At 34.8% G+C, this 18,001-nt stretch overlaps 2 protein-coding genes across 2 annotated transcripts; both read left to right on the forward strand.

The window, feature by feature from the left end:
* The first annotated feature begins 5,618 nt into the window (after positions 1-5,618).
* Positions 5,619-11,978, forward strand: LOC145015310 (Tetratricopeptide repeat (TPR)-like superfamily protein). Its single transcript, XM_078973766.1, has 22 exons — positions 5,619-5,846; positions 6,361-6,456; positions 6,537-6,743; positions 6,980-7,102; positions 7,206-7,289; positions 7,379-7,429; positions 7,508-7,600; positions 7,787-7,927; positions 7,998-8,078; positions 8,167-8,411; positions 8,491-8,662; positions 8,745-8,860; positions 8,937-8,994; positions 9,072-9,137; positions 9,224-9,430; positions 9,515-9,566; positions 9,650-10,023; positions 10,108-10,202; positions 10,329-10,565; positions 10,650-11,284; positions 11,361-11,564; positions 11,653-11,978. The coding sequence occupies exons 1-22, from the start codon at positions 5,844-5,846 to the stop codon at positions 11,826-11,828; spliced, it is 3,516 nt and encodes a 1,171-aa protein (XP_078829892.1). The 5' UTR covers positions 5,619-5,843; the 3' UTR covers positions 11,829-11,978.
* A 1,849-nt stretch (positions 11,979-13,827) lies between these two features.
* Positions 13,828-16,595, forward strand: HD1 (histone deacetylase 1). Its single transcript, XM_078973638.1, has 7 exons — positions 13,828-14,014; positions 14,481-15,456; positions 15,541-15,771; positions 15,864-15,931; positions 16,039-16,096; positions 16,170-16,238; positions 16,330-16,595. The coding sequence occupies exons 2-7, from the start codon at positions 14,488-14,490 to the stop codon at positions 16,423-16,425; spliced, it is 1,491 nt and encodes a 496-aa protein (XP_078829764.1). The 5' UTR covers positions 13,828-14,014; positions 14,481-14,487; the 3' UTR covers positions 16,426-16,595.
* The last annotated feature ends 1,406 nt before the right edge of the window (positions 16,596-18,001 follow it).

An 18,001-nucleotide genomic window follows, 5' to 3' on the forward strand; every position in this document is an offset into this window, starting at 1 on the left:
CGTTAGACTAAACCCTAGTGGTATTAGTACTAGGTTTTATCGAAGGAAAATTGTTTTGAGAGTATCGAAGCGCTATCCGAGTGCTGAGTCACCACCTTTCAAGTGAGTGCATAGTTACTTTTAGCTTTCACATAGATATGAAGTATTGTATATAAATTACATGATGTGTGTGCATATTATTTGTATACTTGCTATCTATGTTGGATGAACGATTTTATAAATTATTTTTTTAAACGATATAAACTGTATATGTATTTTATATCTACAAAATGTGTTTGGTAAAACATGGGTAGATGTAATAGTTGTTGTGTGACAAAATAAAATAATGAGAGGCCTCGTTATAGATGTTATTGATGATCCAGTCATCTAGCGGAGTATAGATTACGACCACAGACTATTCTAGACAGTCCAACGGAACGCTAGCAGGCTCGCAACCTGTAGGTGTTTATTTGAACTGTATCTTTATTTGAACTGTGTGCTCACCAGGTGTACTCCATCCCCATATGGTTGCCTTAAGGACATTTATTGCTGAGGAATCCCCTTAGCAGTAGTGTCCATCCCGATGATAGTCCTTAGACTAGGTCCCTTGTGTTAGATGTTTTAGGGACGTAAAGTGAGGATAACGGGAATGGGTAATCGAGTTTGTTTGGTGTGATAAAGTTAATAAACTTATTTATTGTGGGTTGAAAACCATATGTGCTCACCAGGCTCCCAAGCCTGACCCACTCAGTTTCTTGTATTACAGGTAGTGGCGCATGAGCATAGATGTGATGTCTTGGGATGAGAGATTTATGGATTTTAGGCCTGTAAATACGGAATAATGTAGTAAGGCCTATGATGTATTGTTTATGCTTATGATCTGTATCGAACATGACATCCCGAGTCTTTTTAATGAAATACATTTCTACGGAAATGCTTTTGAAATATCCTTATCATATTTTGTTTTGGGACAAATTCCGCACACTTTATTTAAATTGTTACTCTGATTTTTAAGCAAAGCATAAACAAAATCGGTATTTTCTAGCCGTGAAAATAGGGATGTCACATTTTTAATAAACAAACTAATCAAAGTATGTTGCTATTAACATAACTACAAAGGTTATTAATAGCAGCATATTTTTATTAGTTTCTTTATTAAAGCATTCTATTTTTATTTTTTTGTTTATATTTAAAATAGAAAACAAACTAATAAAAGTACGTTGTTATTAAAAGTATGATGCTATAATAGAAAAAACAAAATAATATTTAATTACATTGCTATAATTGAAAAAAAAAACAAAAATAAGATGTTATAAGTACTATATATGTGAAAAATAAATGAAAATAGAATGCTTTAATAAAGAAACTAATAAAAGTATGATGCTATTAAAGAAAACCTAACTACAAAGGTTATTAATTACAATATACTTTTATTAGTTTGTTTATTAAAGCATTATATAATTAACAAACACGTTGAATCATTGATTTTTAGTTTAAGCCTCTTCTTTATAATCATCAAGAGCCTAGAAATACCCGCCCGAAATAGATTTAGAAATTAACATCGGGTTGTCCTCGTTTTGGGACTACATTTTGAATACTTTATCTCATTTAGGATGTAAATGTGTATTGTAGGATTATTTGTTTAAGAAAAAATTGGGTTTTCATTTCCTTTTTTCTCATCGGGTATATGTTTCTTTATATACTTGGGAGCTAAGGGGAAATGTTGCTAATTTTTTCTCAAACAAAGAGCCATGCACTACACATTCACATATGAGATAAGGTATTCAAAAAATGGGTTTAGAAGCCTACACTTGTGAATATTATATCTGCTATGTCCGATGTTTACTTCTCAGGTGTGTATTTCTTTATATACTTGTAAATACTCTATCCATTCCGTCCAACTTTTTTCTCACACAAACAGTCATGCAATACATATTCACATATAGCCAAAATACAATTAACTTTCAATAACTATGTGTACAATGTAATTTTTAATAATGAAACAGTAACAACGATCGATAATAATTGGATTTGTGAGAACTGAACGTCTCCAAAATTCTTAGAATGTCTTAAAAACTTTATCGAGATTGATGGGAAACATGTCGACTCTTAACACAAAGTGTGTTGCCCGTGTGTAAAGTGTGTGAATATGTATCGAAAGTTGTTGAGTACGGTTTATGCCTACATAAAGGATTATGGGTTTCTAAAATCGTATACTACATAGCATTATCATGGTGAGAAACTTCATACGTTAGATTTTTGCTACAATTCGACTCTAAGAAAAAACTTCATACGTCGAGTGCATATTCTGACTCGTCGAGTTCCTTCATGTCTTAGAAAATCGCAAAAAGCTCGAGGCAACTCGTCGAGTTCTTTAGCATCCAAAAAGTGGGAAAACCCGAACCAACTCGTCGAATTGGCAGAGCAACTCGTCGAGTTTTCCTTGCCTTAATGAATTCAGACACTTCCAAGCAAAACCAAAGCCCCAAACTATAGATCTGGTCCCTTAGGACTGAAATACCACGTAAAGTTGCTAGCTATATGGCCATGCATGGCATCAAGAGGGCTAAAACACTCAAATAAGGCTTATCAAGGGATCTAGGGCATGAAGGAGGGCCAAAACTTGATAAAGTTGGCAACTTTAAGTCCATGGAGACCACAGGATGTCCAGATCTGAAACCATGGCTTCATAACATGCTCAAATCCAAGAATACTCCCAAAATAAGTTAATAATGGCCATAACTTTTAAAAGAAGAGATCTAGAAAAAAGGATGATCAAGATAACGAATTTATACCCCCAAGTGGCTGCAACAACACTGCAAATCTCGGATCTATAGCTTCTCCCTTCACTTTGCACCACCAATTTCAAGCTCCTTCACGAAAAGCACCAAAGAATACTCTTTAAGCTCTCAAACACTCAAAATGGGAAAAAAGGCACGATTTGGGTTTTCTCTGGACTGAGGGGACGATGAGGGGGGCTAACAATGAGAGTTAAGGCCTTTAAATAAGGTGCAAACCCTAAAAAATAGGGTTTTCATGTTCAGCCTTCAACTTGTCAAGTTGGGGCCTTCCAACTCGTTGAGTAGACATTGAAAGATACGCGGGCATTAAATACTCTACACGGCGAGTTAGAGCCTTCCAACTCGTCGAGTTTCCCTGAAAAATATAAATATAAAGCTTTAAATTCATACCTGAAGATTGGGATGTTACAATGCATATACAGTCTTCAGCATGACTGGACCGCCTCACCGGGCCTCCAGTCTATCTGGCCCACTCTCAGAACATTCAACATGTCTGGACCACCTCACCGGGACTTCAGCCTATTTGGATCGTTCTCCGGGACTTCGACCTGACTGGTACACCCCAATGGGCCTTCAGTCTATCTGGGCCGCCGTGAGTCTGTTGGCCTAGAGCACAAAGCAGGACCACCTCAACCCACCCGCAATCACACAATCATCACATAGATATTAAACGCTAGCTAGCACATACAATAATCATACAGGTCTAACAGATCATCAATCATAGCATCATCCTATACACTAGGATACAAATCTAACATATCACTACACATAGCATCATACGATAACCAGGACAACAATCCAAAAGGGTCGCCCTTGGTGCCTTTAACCCTGTTAGTATAGTGAGGAAAACTCACCTCACAAGTAGCATTGACTGACAAGATCCAATTCTCAAATCACAGCTCCAAACAAAACCGCCTACAACCACCATGTGACTAGCTCCATCAAAATCTTGAATTCCCAAAAATACCCTTAAAGTCAAACTTGGTCAATTATGGTCAAATTCAAAGTCAACGGTCAAGGTCAAAAGTCCATGCTGACCCAACTCGTCGAGTGCATCTACTGACTCGTCGAGTTCCTTTCAGAATTCAGAAAACCACGAAAACCCGAGTCAACTCGCCGAGTCGTCAAGACAACTCGTCGAGTTCATATAGTGTCCAGAAGATTAAGGAAAACCTGGGCCAACTCGCCAAGTTGGCAGAGCAACTCCTTGAGTTTCCCTTGTCTTAACTCATTCAACCATCTCCCAAGTGAGTCTAATGATCCAAACTATAGATCTGGTCCCCTATGACTGAGATACCACGTAAAGTTGCTAACTTTACGTCTATGCATGACATCAAAGGGGCTAAAACACTAAATCATAGCTTAATAAGAGGCTTAGGGCATGAAGGAGGGCCAATACTTGATAAAGCTTGGAACTTTAGGCTCAACGAGTCACAAAATATCCAGATCTGAAGTGGAAACTTCAAACAATGCATCATTCCAGGAATGACTCCAATATGGACCAAGAATAACAATATCTTTCCATAAAAGTATATCGAAGCAATAAGAGGCCAAGGTATCGACTTTATACCTCAAAATGGTTGCCACAACAGAGTAAACACTGGATCTACAACCTCTCCCTTCAGCCAACTTTTTCAAGCTTCTTGTTCCTTCCAAAAGAGCACCAAAAATCACTATCCAAGCTCTTACACACACAATGAGGGCAAAAACACGAACTAGGGTTTTCTTTGGATAAGGAGGCGATGAGGGAGGCCAACAATGAGAGTTAAGGCCTTTAAATAAGGTGCAAACCCTAAAAATTAGGGTTTTCATGTTTAGCCTTCAACTCGTCGAGTTGGAGCCTTCTAACTCGTCGAGTAGACATTGAAAGATACGTGTGCATTAAATACTCTACACAACAAATTGGAGCCTTCCAACTCGCCGAGTTGCCCTGAAAATATAAATAATAAGCTTTAAATTCATACCTGAAGATTGGGATGTTACAATTTTCATATATTAAATTGATTATTTATAAGGCTGAACGGAGTCGTGCAACACCTACTGACTCCACATCATGAAAAATTGGGGGGGGGGGGGGGGTAGAAGTTCGGAAGAAGAAGAGAGGGAGAATAGAGGGGTTGTCTGCCGAATGGGAAAGAAGGAAGGAGGAAGAATGGAGAAAGAAGAAAGAGACTCAACACATTTCTACCAAGTTTGGGCTCCGAGCTTGGCATGCCAAGTTCTCGACCTAGTATTTACCGAGTCCACATCAGATCTGTCGAGGGTCGCCGAGTCCCACTCCGCCCAGCCTAAAGCTATAGAAATAGGGTTGTAAACGAACCGAATGTTCGACAAACTGTTCAACGGGAAGTTCGTTTATTTAATAAATGAACAAACATGAACACAAATTTCTGTCTGTTTAGTTAAACGAACGAACATGAACAATGGTGTCGTTCGTTCAATTATGTTCGTGAATGTTCCTTTACGTTCGTTTATGTTCGTTCATATAAGTTCCTTTTATGTTCATATATGTTTAATTATGTTTGATTATATTACTATATTATATGTCCATTGATGTTTATATATGTTCAATAATGTTTGTTTATCTTTGTTCATTTACGTTTGTTCGTTTTTATATTCCGTTAGCATGTTCACGAATATATACGAACGAACATGAACAATGTAATTTGTTAAATGGACGAACAAGAAAACTCATTCTTTTATCCGTTTGTGTTCGTTTATTTGTTCAACTAACTTAAATGAATGAACATGAACTAGCCCCGACTCGTGTTTATTTGATTTGTTTACCGTATAGAAACACTTTCATAGTCCCGACCCGACCCGGAGCACATGAGGAACACCGGAAGTCTCAAACGGTCAAACATTCAAACTATCTCGTCCGCATCCTTCTCTGAAACTGCATTCTGCAGCTCCTCCGCTCGTCCCGGCCGGCCGCCACTTGCTGCAGTCGTATTTTCGTCTCTACATCCCATCACATAGAAGTCTCTTTTTCTGTCTGGCTTCCTCGCATCCTCACTATCGCACACTCGTATCGCACAGTGCGTTGCCCTAAGCGGATCCTGAATGGCAAGTGTCGAACTTTTGCTTCCAAAATTTCTTACTACTATTGACTAAATTTTCATTTATTATCACCAATTTACATAATCACCATAGTCTAAAGAGGAAGAGAAAGAGAATTAGGTTCTTCAAACTTTGAAACCCTAATAAAATTGCTGTAATTTCAGCTTACTTATTACTGTTAACTTAAGCGTTTTCTTATTGCTCGAAGGGTTTGATATCGTAAATTGTATAATTTGCATGTGTTCTTAATTGTCTTTGAAATTCGGAGCATTTTGTGCTCTTTAAATGACGGTTTACTAAGTGCATTATGCTCGTCATTTGTTTTTTAACTCTTATGATAGAACCTTGTATCAATAATCATTGAGCTGTAGGCATCAAATTAGCAATTGTGTATAGGTATTCCACCCATCTGTCATTATGTATGAAGCTGTATAAGCTTATGTTTATCAAGCGTGTTCTATTTCTTGTGGGATAATGATTATGTATCTCACATCTTATTTCATCTCAATTTTAATTTTAGGCTGAAGAAATGGACAGTCAAGAAGACTCTGTTTTCACACAGTTAACGGAAGATGTTGCTGCCAACCCGGATGATCCTTCCCTCCATTTTAATCTTGTAACAAAATCTTTAACCTCTTCACTGAATATAACTTAAAATTCTAGGTTTCATTTCAATAGGTTTTGTAATGAATTCAGGGTTTGTTCTTGTGGGAGGGGATTGGGTCAGAATCTAAGGAAAAGGCAGCAGAGCATTTTGTGATTGCAGCAAAGCTAAACCCACAAGATGCAAATGCTTTTAGGTATTTGGGTCATTATTATAGCAAAGTTTCAGTTGATACTCAGAGAGCTCTCAAGTGTTATCAGAGAGCTCTCACTCTTGATCCTCAAGATTCTGAATCTGGGGTTAGTCTTATTCTTAATTTCTCACCTATCTTTATACATTCGTTTGATTTCCTTTTTTGTTTATTTATGTTTTCCTGTTGCAAGATTTTTCCAACCAATTCAAGTTTATTGATTTTGGACCTAATTGTTCATAAAGATTCCACTAAGTTTTATTTCAAAACTCAAAAGTGCAAAAGTTTATACACATATAGATGGTAAGGAATTCTATATCGTGTCCCATTGTACTTTGTTTGCAGGAATCAATGTGTGATTTGTTGGACAAAGAAGGAAAAGAGAGCTTGGAGGTTGCTGTCTGCCGTGAAGCTGCAGGGAAGTCGCCAAGGGCATTTTGGGCATTTCGTAGACTAGGTTTTCTACAGGTGTTTCATCATCTTCTTTGCTTATCTTTTTTTCCATTTATGGCTTAAAATTTGGGCTCCAACTCCCGCATGTTTTCCATTGACATTTAGGTATTTGTTGCAGGTCCATCAGAAGAAATGGTCTGAGGCAGTTCATAATCTTCAGCAGGCCATTAGAGGGTATCCTACATCTGCAGATTTATGGGAAGTATGTACTCTCTTCTCATAATTGTCTATTATACCCTTCTCTTGTTGGTATTACTCAAGATTGCTCCCTCATTTTTGTCTTTACTTTAGGCTTTAGGTCTTGCATATCAGCGATTGAGCATGTTCACAGCAGCTATTAAGGTACTTTTCCCCTACAAATGTTCATTTCTCCCTCATTTGTCCACTTACATACATTTGACTTCTTTTTTCATTGCATAGTCATATGGTCGAGCTATTGAGTTGGAGGAGTCACGAGTTTTTGCAATGGTTGAGAGTGGATATGTCTTCTTGATGCTTGGTTCACATCGAAAGGTAATATTTTGCCACATGTAGTTGCAACTAACTAACATTCCTTGTGTGATTCTGCTATTAGTTCACTTAATTTTAGTTTGCTTCTCACTTACTCCCTTATACCTATAATCTTACTTCATTGATCATGGTCATAACTTATAACAATACATCTAATGTATATTTCACTAACTAGCTCTATGGGTGAAGGGAGTTGAGCAGTTTCAGCAAGCTTTACAGATATCACCTGAAAATGTAGCTGCACACTATGGACTTGGGTGTGGGCTTCTTGAGTTATCAAAGGAATGTATAAGTTCAGGTGCATTTAGATGGGGAGCTTCAATATTAGAGGTAAATTAATTCCAATAATTGTGTCAAGTTTAATACAAAACATCTAAAAAAAATCCTTATAAAATTTTAGGAGGCATCAAAAGTTGTTAAAACTGGTACTTTCTTGGCAAAAAATGTTTCATGCATGTGGAAGTTGCATGGTGATATTCAGGTATGCCCATATATATTATTTTTTATCTCGTTATGAAAGTTCTGTTATGTATGGTGAACTTGGTATATGACACTTTTGCCCTTGATAGCTTACATATGCGAATTGCATCCCATGGATTGATGAAGACCATGTGTTAGAAACAGAGAAAGCTTTGACTGATTCCATTCTTTCATGGAAAAACGCGTGTTCTTCAGCTGCACTGAGTGCCAGGCGTTCATATCAACATGCTCTACATTTGGCTCCATGGCAAGCTAACATCTACACAGATATTGCCATCACTATAGATGTCATAAACTATTTTAAGGAGGAAAAGAAACATGATCCTATCCAAAAGTAAGTACTTTCACTTGAGATCTTGTAACCCAATTAAATCTTGTTTAGGTACAAATTTTCTTTTCCTTTTCATGTGCAGGCAATTACCTGAGAAAATGATTTTAGGTGGTTTATTACTCGAGAGCTCCAATAATGAATTCTGGGTTGCATTAGGATGCTTATCACATCATGTTGAGTTAAAGCAACATGCTTTTATCAGATCATTGCAGTTAGATGTATCATTAGCTGTTGCATGGGCATATCTTGGGAAGGTAGACCTTACATTGAGTAAATCTCCTTATTATTTTTTTTTTATTGTCTATGAAGCTATGACTAAATGTTGACTTTCTACAGCTTTATAGAAAACAAGGCGACAAGAAATTGGCACAAAATGCATTTGATCGTGCAAGGAGTATTGATCCTTCACTTGCATTACCATGGGCTGGCATGTCAGCAGATATGTCCATTAGGCAAGTTCATCTCTTTTTTCAAAACCAATAATAGCAATGTACTTTTCACCTGTATTTAAATAGTTTCTTTTCTCAGGGCACTTAAGGCAGATGAAGCTTATGATTGCTGTTTAAGAGCTGTTCAAATACTACCTGTACTCTCTCTCTCTCTCTCTCTCTCTCTCTCTCTAGTTTTGTGAAGAAGTGTTCTGAAAACACCGTTTTTGTGCAGCTTCCAGAATTTCAGATGGGTCTTGCAAAGCTTGCTTTACATTCTGGTGAACTTTCATCTTCCGAGGTACTTGTTATATGCAAGAAAAGGGTGGTAGTCTTACAACGGGTCCCACATTCATAATTACACTTACATACCCTCATTTGTCACAGGTATTTGGACCCATAAGCCAGGCTTTGCATCATGCACCCCAGTATCCAGAATCTCACAATCTTCTAGGGCTTGTTTGTGAGGCAAGATGTGATTATCCATCTGCTATTACATCTTATAAGTTAGCACGTTATGCACTCAACACTTCTTCTTGTGACACCTCAAAACTCCTTGATATATCAATTAATTTGGCAAGGTCACTCTGTAAGGTAATTATTTAATTTCCTTTCTTATATATTATATATTTTCACAATACATTTAAAATTTTATGCCTTTATTTTACATTGATGCAGGATGGTAAAGCTTATGAGGCAGTGCAAGAATGCGAAGAACTAAAGAAAAAAGGTTTGAATCTTCATGCATCTTTTTTATTTGCCCACTTTTTTTTATATATATGTTAAGGAAAAACAACTGTTTTTAAAAATCAGGTGTTCTGGATTGGGAAGGTTTGCATATATATGCTTTATCTTCATGGATACTTGGGAAGAATGATCAGGCTTTGTCTGTGGTGAGGATTTTAGCTGCAGGTGTTAAATCATTGGAACCACAAAAGGCATCCACCTCCATAAGTTTTATATGCAGATTGCTTTACTATATTTCTGGTCAAGAGGCAGTGATGACAAGCATTTTAAAAATGCCAAAAGATTTGTTTAAGAGTTCAAAAGTTAGTTTTGTGGTATCTGCTATTCATGTTCTGGATCAAAGCAATCAGCTTGAGGCAGTTGTTTCAAGTAGCCGATCTTCCCTCATAAGTCATGATGAAATTACTGGAATGCATTTTTTGATAGTATTAAGTAAATTGGTATGTTTTCCTAACCCTCATTCTTTTTTTGATTTAGCATGCCAAACTTGAATATGTAATGGATTTATAATTTGTTTTTTGCAGGTGAAAAATGGTTCAGAGCATTGCTTGGGAATTCAGAGTGGAATTGATCACCTTAGAAAAATCCTCCATAAGTACCCCAACAGTTATTTTCTTAGGTAAATCATGATTGACATAATCTATGTTTTGAGTTATCCATCATTTGTAAACTTCTGATGATCAGTAATTTGATTAATTTCTATCTAATCTTGTGAGAATTTCTAACAAAAGTTTGTTGCTAACAGGAATGTTCTTGGTTATCTCTTAATATCTAGTAAAGAACAAAAAGATGCACACTTGTCTACCAGATGCTTTACTGTAAGAAGCAGCCAATCAGAGTGTCCAAAAGAAGAAGGTCTAAAATGCGCACCTGAAATCCTTGGTGCAAGTACAGTTGCTTGCTACACCAACAATAAACACACCTTTCCCACCTGTAAAGACCAATCTACCCCTCAACACGGATCACTCAAACTATTACAAAAGTACCACGCTTTCCATCTTTACCCTTTACAAAAATTTACTTCTAATCCATGTGTAAAAAGCTTGTACAACTCTGATTTTTACAGGTGGTGGCATCAAGAACCATGGAATAAAAATGCAAGATACCTTTTAATCCTCAACTACATTCAAAAAGCACGCGAAGAGAGATACCCTCAACATATAAACACAGGACTCGAAAAGTTAATTACTTTAGCTCTTTCAGACGAATCCCTATCCTGCCCCTATCAAAAGTTCCAGCTGTCACTCTGTGCATCTGAAATAAGTTTACAAAGTGGGGACCACGTTAACTGCATAAAACATGCTAAAAACGCTTCAAATCTTTCTATCCCGGATGACTATCTCTTCTTTGCACACTTGCAATTATGTCGGGCATATGCTGCAGAAAACAACCATGTCAGCTTACATGAAGAGTACACAAAATGTTTAAATTTGAGAACCGATTATCATATCGGATTAATCTGCCTCAAATACATCGAATGTCAATATGGTCTACTAGGAGATGAGAATATAAACATAATCGAATTGAGATTTGAAGAATGTTCAAAAGATATAAAATATTCATGGAATGTATGGACAGCTGTATGGAAAATGGTCCAGGGGTTGATTTCGGTGTCAAATCGCGATTTTGTTGCTGCAGAAGAGTTTTTTGCATATGCGTGTTCTTTAAACGGTTCTGAAAGCTGTTTGTTTTTGTGTCATGGTATTTATTTGTCATTACTAATTATGTAAATTTTTTGATGGGATTATACATTTATACATATGACACTGGTTTACAGGTGCTATTTGTATGGAACTTGCGAGACAACAATGCAACTCGGATTTCTTGCTGCTTGCTGTTGGGAGTTTGAAGAAAGCTAGAGACAATTGTTACACAAGTTTACCTATTTTGCAACTTTTATTAGGGCAAGCAGAAGCAAGTCTTGGATATAAAGGGCAATGGAGTCAATATCTTAAGTTTGAATGGTCATCTTGGCCTCCAGGTTTGAATTTTCGTTATTTACTGGTTACTGAACGGTGTGCAAAAGACGTAAATGCCCTTGTCATTCTGATTGTTGAAAATATGTGCAGAGATGAGGCCGGGGGAGATTTTTCTTCATATGCATTTGGTTTCAAAACAGTTGCAAGAAGGTGGCTACTCTGCATCGAGAACAATACATGGTAAAAATCCATTGAGATGGATTCTACAAGCGATACATTTGAATCCATCTTGTTCAAGATATTGGAAAGCTTTACAGAATTCGTAAATACCTTACTTTACTTATGTTGTCATGTTGGATTTTAGACAAGTGTGTTTGGTTAATGCATTTGTTCGAATGATTTACCACATGTAAAACCGAGTCTTTGGAATCTGAGTCTAGAGAAAACCGAGTCTTTCGAATAGGACACATTTACAATGTCTAAATCTTAAATCTTCTAACCCTAACATTTAATAAACTGTGTTGTTGGATAAAAGATTCCAACTCAATAAAAGTTAAACAAAAAGTTAAAAGAATTAAGTGTTTACAACCTAGAATGAGACTATACATTTACCCTTGTCAAAATTTGCAACTTAATCCATGCACTTAAAGCCTTCGCTTTTAAGCTCTCAAATAACATCTATTTAAAAAAAAAAATACTTCACTCATTCAACTTTAGAAAATAGGCTCTTGAACACGTATCTACTATAATAAATGAAGGTTTTTTTGCCACATGATTTCTTTTCATTCATTTGGATACATGATATTTTCTAAAATTTTTAAATTTTCTATTTTCCACTTGTCATTTTATTGTATTTTTCATTTTATTAAATTAAAATTTCACATTTAATATGTAAGGTAATATATATGTAAAGTATTTATTAGAAAAAGTAATGTATTCAATACATTAAAATCTCATTAATTTTAATAATTTAAAATTTTCTCATTTTTCTTATAAATACAAACTTTTCAAATTGTTAAAGTTTTATATATATATATATATATATATATATATATATATATAACTCATGTAATACATGGGTCTCACATCTAGTTATGTATAATAATTGATTTACAATTATTAGGGTGATTTAATGTTCTTTAAAAAGATTTAAATTATAATAGAACTAGGTTACAACTCCTGAAAACCACATGTAAGAAAGAAAAACATTCTTGATAATTTAAAATTGTAATGAATAATCATATATTTGTAAAGACATAAACCGTAATTTAACAAATTTTTTGTTATCGCAAAGAAAAAATATAATATGGAGCTTTGTTTTCTTCAAAACATAAACTTTCATTTAACGTTTATGATTAATTAATTATATAAATGTTTTATATATAAACATGATAACATTTCATTTAATCCTAATTTGTTATGTGATTTGATACATATACAACAAAAACGTTAAGAAAAACTTGCTTAACTACATCTTAAAATCAAAGTCATATCTTTTTGTAACATAAAGCATTTTATCAGGATTTTAAACTTAGATTTATTTTTTATATTATTTCTATATGTAAACATCTTATATCTAACTAATAAAAAATAATTATTACCAAGTTAGTAATAGTTTTTTCTATGGTAAGAATACAACATATTTGATATATATAGTTTTAAATTATTTGTTAGTTGGTTGCAGGTTAATCATATTTATAAACTTTATATACTATTTAATAATCATATACTTTTAACAAATTATAATCCAAATCATATAAGCTTTTATAATATTTCTATAAAACATCAAAATATCATAACATGAAATTCTATTACTCTTGCGTAATAATGTTGTTTATTATAAATAAAAAAATTATATAAGTAAAAGAAAGTAGATTAAAGTTAATGGATTGGCAAAATTTATGGTATTTTTGTTAACAAATTTGGTGGAGGTGTATGTATTGATAACATGGATTGTTTACAAATCTATTTAAAGGTCACCACATCAATCCCTTTATAATCGGCAATCAAAATCAAACCGAAATAAATGCTTTATGATAAAAGGGCATACAAACCGGAAATTAAAATAAGTCAAGGGTATGAAAGTAAATTTACATCGAAGGAAAAATGAATTCTAGAAAACCCATACAAATCTATTTAAATGATTTCGATAGAAGATTGGTTGTCTGCAAAATTGCAACTAACATTTCCTTTTTTAGAGTTTGGACTTGGACCTTTCTGATTTGCTTATAATTTATAAATGACCCAATCCTGATAAAAAGTCCAAAGGCTGTGCGTCGGCCCATTTCTCCTGAATTGTCCGCTATGCCTATTACTACTCACATTCGGTCACAGTGGTAGCCATTAGCAAACTTGGAAGAAATACTCATATTCAAGGAGAGCGTAGCCACCGGATCTTTCTCGATTGTTCCCATTCTCTTCGTCACCGTATTAATCCTTGTAGTTGCAGGTATTTGTTATGCAAACCTGTTCACTCGTTCAAAACTGGCCGGATTAACCACCGCGGTTGCAGGTGTTTCTCTTTTATACTTTTTTATTGTGATTTTGTTTTCGATTTCTGTATACAGTACTTCAGTGCATAGTTCGGTGTATGATTTACGTTAATAATTTGTTCCTTCTTAATTTTGATGTATTGTTTGTGTTATGAAAATTTCTGGGTTCGTGGCCTTCTCTAATTAGGGCCTGACTCGGATTTTGTTTTTTCGAATTGCTATGTTCACTAAGTAGGGACGGGTAGATAAATCTAGTCGTGCTATAAGTTGAGTCGTGAAACTAGGTTAGATTGTTTTCGTTTAATATTCTTACGCCTGATACAAATATACATTCAGTTTGAAATAAAGATCTAGAAGACGAAAGCTACAAACGTCGTTGTTAGAGCTTAATATGATGAGTGGAGATCTCTCTTTGTGTACTAAGCATATTAGGTCAATACTCCACAAGCTGAACTAAATTTGCCTCTAACGAGCTATCTTTTTCAGATTTTAGATGGAAACTGGAGGCAATTCCTTAGCATCTGGGCCAGATGGGGTGAAGAGAAAGGTGTACTACTTCTATGACCCAGAGGTCGGAAATTACTATTATGGACAAGGTCACCCAATGAAGCCACACAGAATTCGCATGACACATGCTCTGTTAGCCCACTATGGTTTACTTCAAAACATGCATGTTGTAAAGCCTGTTCCAGCTAGAGACAAAGATCTTTGCAGGTTTCATGCTGATGACTACGTTTCTTTTCTAAGAGGCATCACCCCAGAAACACAGCAAGATCAATTAAGACAACTAAAAAGGTTCAATGTTGGTGAAGATTGCCCTGTGTTTGATGGTCTATACTCCTTCTGTCAAACCTATGCAGGTGGCTCTGTTGGAGGAGCAGTGAAATTAAACCATGAGTACTGTGATATAGCTATAAACTGGGCAGGTGGACTTCATCATGCTAAAAAATGTGAAGCTTCTGGTTTTTGCTATGTCAATGACATTGTCTTATCAATTCTTGAACTTCTGAAAGTGCACCAACGTGTGCTGTATGTAGATATTGACATTCATCATGGTGATGGTGTAGAGGAAGCTTTTTACACTACTGATAGAGTCATGACTGTTTCTTTCCACAAATTTGGTGATTATTTCCCAGGGACAGGGGATATAAGAGATATTGGGTATTCAAAGGGAAAGTATTACTCGCTGAATGTCCCTCTTGATGATGGAATTGATGATGAAAGCTATCAGTCCTTGTTTAAGCCAATAATTGGTAAAGTAATGGAAGTGTTCAGACCTGGTGCTGTTGTGTTACAATGTGGTGCAGATTCTTTATCAGGAGATAGATTGGGTTGTTTTAATTTATCAATTAAAGGGCATGCTGAATGTGTGAAGTATATGAGATCTTTTAATGTGCCTTTATTGTTACTCGGTGGTGGAGGGTATACAATACGCAATGTTGCTAGATGCTGGTGCTATGAGGTATTCTTGTTTTTATTTTTTTAATAAGTATATGGTGTGATTAAATAAAGATGTATATAATGCAATCTTGATTTGGTTTTGTAGACAGGAGTTGCACTTGGGGTTGAGTTAGAAGATAAGATGCCTCAACATGAGTATTATGAGTACTTTGGTCCTGATTATACTCTTCATGTTGCTCCAAGTAATATGGAAAATAAGAACTCTCGCCAGCTGTTAGATGAAATTCGCTCAAAGCTTCTAGATAATCTCTCTAAACTACAGCATGCGCCAAGTGTCCAGTTTCAAGAGCGCCCACCTGATACAGAATTCCCAGAGGTTTGTTATTTGTTACAAAAAATTCAATTTTTGAATTTGTATACGATCTAATCATGAGAAGCTAACAGCAAGTCAATTTTTCTTGTATTCAGGCAGATGAAGATCAAGAGGATGACGATCGAAGATCAGATGATTCTGATGTTGATGAAAATAACGAGGGGTAAAATTGTCTTTCCCCCAAACATTATAAAGAAAAAAAAAACAGTTTCTTCCTTAATTGTCAATTCTCCTCCCTGAATTCTGATATTCTTGTATTTGCATTTGTAGTAAGCCTTTCCTTGGACGTGTGAAAAGGGAACTCCATGATATTGAGTCCAAGGACATGGTATGTGCATAATAAATTAAAGACTGTAGTGTTTCTTTTTTGGACTTATGGTTTCATTTTGTATAAAATTCAGGATGATGTGAAAGAAGGTGAACGAGCTAATAGAGAGATGGATGCCTCATTTGCTGAAATATCCATAAAGGTTAGCAAACAAACACCTTTCTATTTTCATAAAAGAAAAAGGATGAGTATTTATGTAGTGTTTTTAAGTGTTTGTTTGTTTGTATTTTCAGGGTTCAAATTCAGTATCAGCACCTGCAGATGTGAAACAAGAACAAGGAAACTCAAACAAGCCGGATCAGCCTTCTACTGCTGAGATGAATTTATAGTGTATGATGATGTCAATGTCATGTTTTGACTTTAATTTTTATGAATCTATTTTAAATTTGTGTTGAGGATTGGTGTATTATGTTGTACAAAACTGACTGGAACATGTGCACAAGGTTGGTAAGTTAAAAAGATGAGTAGATGAAATTAAATGACAAATGTTTTATTATCATTTTTGGTATTGACTATCCTGATGAGGGTATGATTTACCTTTAAAATTATGACAAGATCACATGATTCGTTGTACGCTTGCAAAATGTATCATGTTCTCAAAAACACTATGCATGTGTTAGCCATTCTAAAAGAAATGTGCTTGTGCAAATAAGGATAAGTCCATATCCCTCCTCTTTTCTTGCCCAATACCACTTCTCAGCTAACTCTCCTTCCTCTTCATTGCCTATCTGGCATCGATTCCGACACACATGCATCGATTCCGAGCCCAAAACTCAATTTAGATTTTGTGTATTTTTTATCTCTACTTTTTCATTTCTTGTTTCTTATTTGAATACATTTGGAAAATCACATATGTTAATAAAGAAATAATCAAACCCAATTTCATAATCTACATGGGAGAAAAGAAAAGCTGAAACATTTTGTTCGTCAATGGTCAAAAAGGGGAAGGAGGAATAGGGAAGTTGTTCATCGCATGTTAGATAAAGCATTAGTACTAAATGATTTGCTTTTGGTTGCAGTTTTATGAAGAACATGGATAACATGGATCTGAAGGAAAAAAATATAAAATGTATTGGGGAACTTGTATGTTATGTATTTCATGGTTCTAGCTTCTTGCTAGAGTTGGTTTTTATTTATATCATACTAGTTAAATACATGTGCGTTATGCATGAAGAAATTTATATTGTGAAAAATATAGACATATATATATGATGGTTTTTATTTATATTATACTAATTGAACACCTGTGCGTTATGTATGAAGAAGTTTATATTGTGAAATATATATATATATATATATATATATATGATGGTTTTTATTTATATCATACTAGTTGAACACCTGTGTGTTATGTATGAAGAAGTTTATATTGTGAAATATATATATATATATATATATATATATATATATATATATATATATATATATATATATATATATATATATATATATATATATATATATATATATATATGATGTTAAATATAATTAATATGATAAAAGGGATGTTTATTAGAAGACTTGACATTTAAGACTTATATTATAATATTTATATTTAATCGTATAATTTTGATTATCTTTGTTGTTTTATAAATTCCGATATACGAATCTCCACGAAATATCATTTCAAGTTTCACGTTCGTTTAAGATTCGACAGATTTTATGAATATGATTTTGGTTGAGATTGATAAATGTGATAAAAATGTAATAAAATAATAGATCATAGTCTGAGATAAAAAAAACGTGCTCAAAAGCGATTTACGAGGTTCGTAGCTATTCCAAATAAAGTAGAGCACGATTTGTTCCAGGAAAATCAGATAAATACTGATTTTATAATTTAAAATGAGCATAACTTCTTCATACTGTCACACCCCAAACCAGGATGGCGGAAACGTCCAGGGGCAG

This window comes from Lactuca saligna, chromosome 9 (genome assembly GCF_052625555.1).
Source record: "Lactuca saligna cultivar CGN05327 chromosome 9, ASM5262555v1, whole genome shotgun sequence".
NCBI classification, from domain to species: Eukaryota; Viridiplantae; Streptophyta; class Magnoliopsida; order Asterales; family Asteraceae; genus Lactuca; species Lactuca saligna.

Coding starts and splice junctions, on each gene's coding strand:
- LOC145015310 (XM_078973766.1), top strand. Junction 7,290..7,378: donor CATCTGCAGATTTATGGGAA/GTATGTACTCTC, acceptor TCTTTACTTTAG/GCTTTAGGTCTTGCATATCA. Junction 9,567..9,649: donor CGAAGAACTAAAGAAAAAAG/GTTTGAATCTTC, acceptor TTTAAAAATCAG/GTGTTCTGGATTGGGAAGGT.
- HD1 (XM_078973638.1), top strand. CDS start 14,488: ATGGAAACTGGAGGCAATTCCTTAGCATCTGGGCCAGATGGGGTGAAG. Junction 15,457..15,540: donor CTAGATGCTGGTGCTATGAG/GTATTCTTGTTT, acceptor TTGGTTTTGTAG/ACAGGAGTTGCACTTGGGGT. Junction 15,932..16,038: donor GTTGATGAAAATAACGAGGG/GTAAAATTGTCT, acceptor TTGCATTTGTAG/TAAGCCTTTCCTTGGACGTG.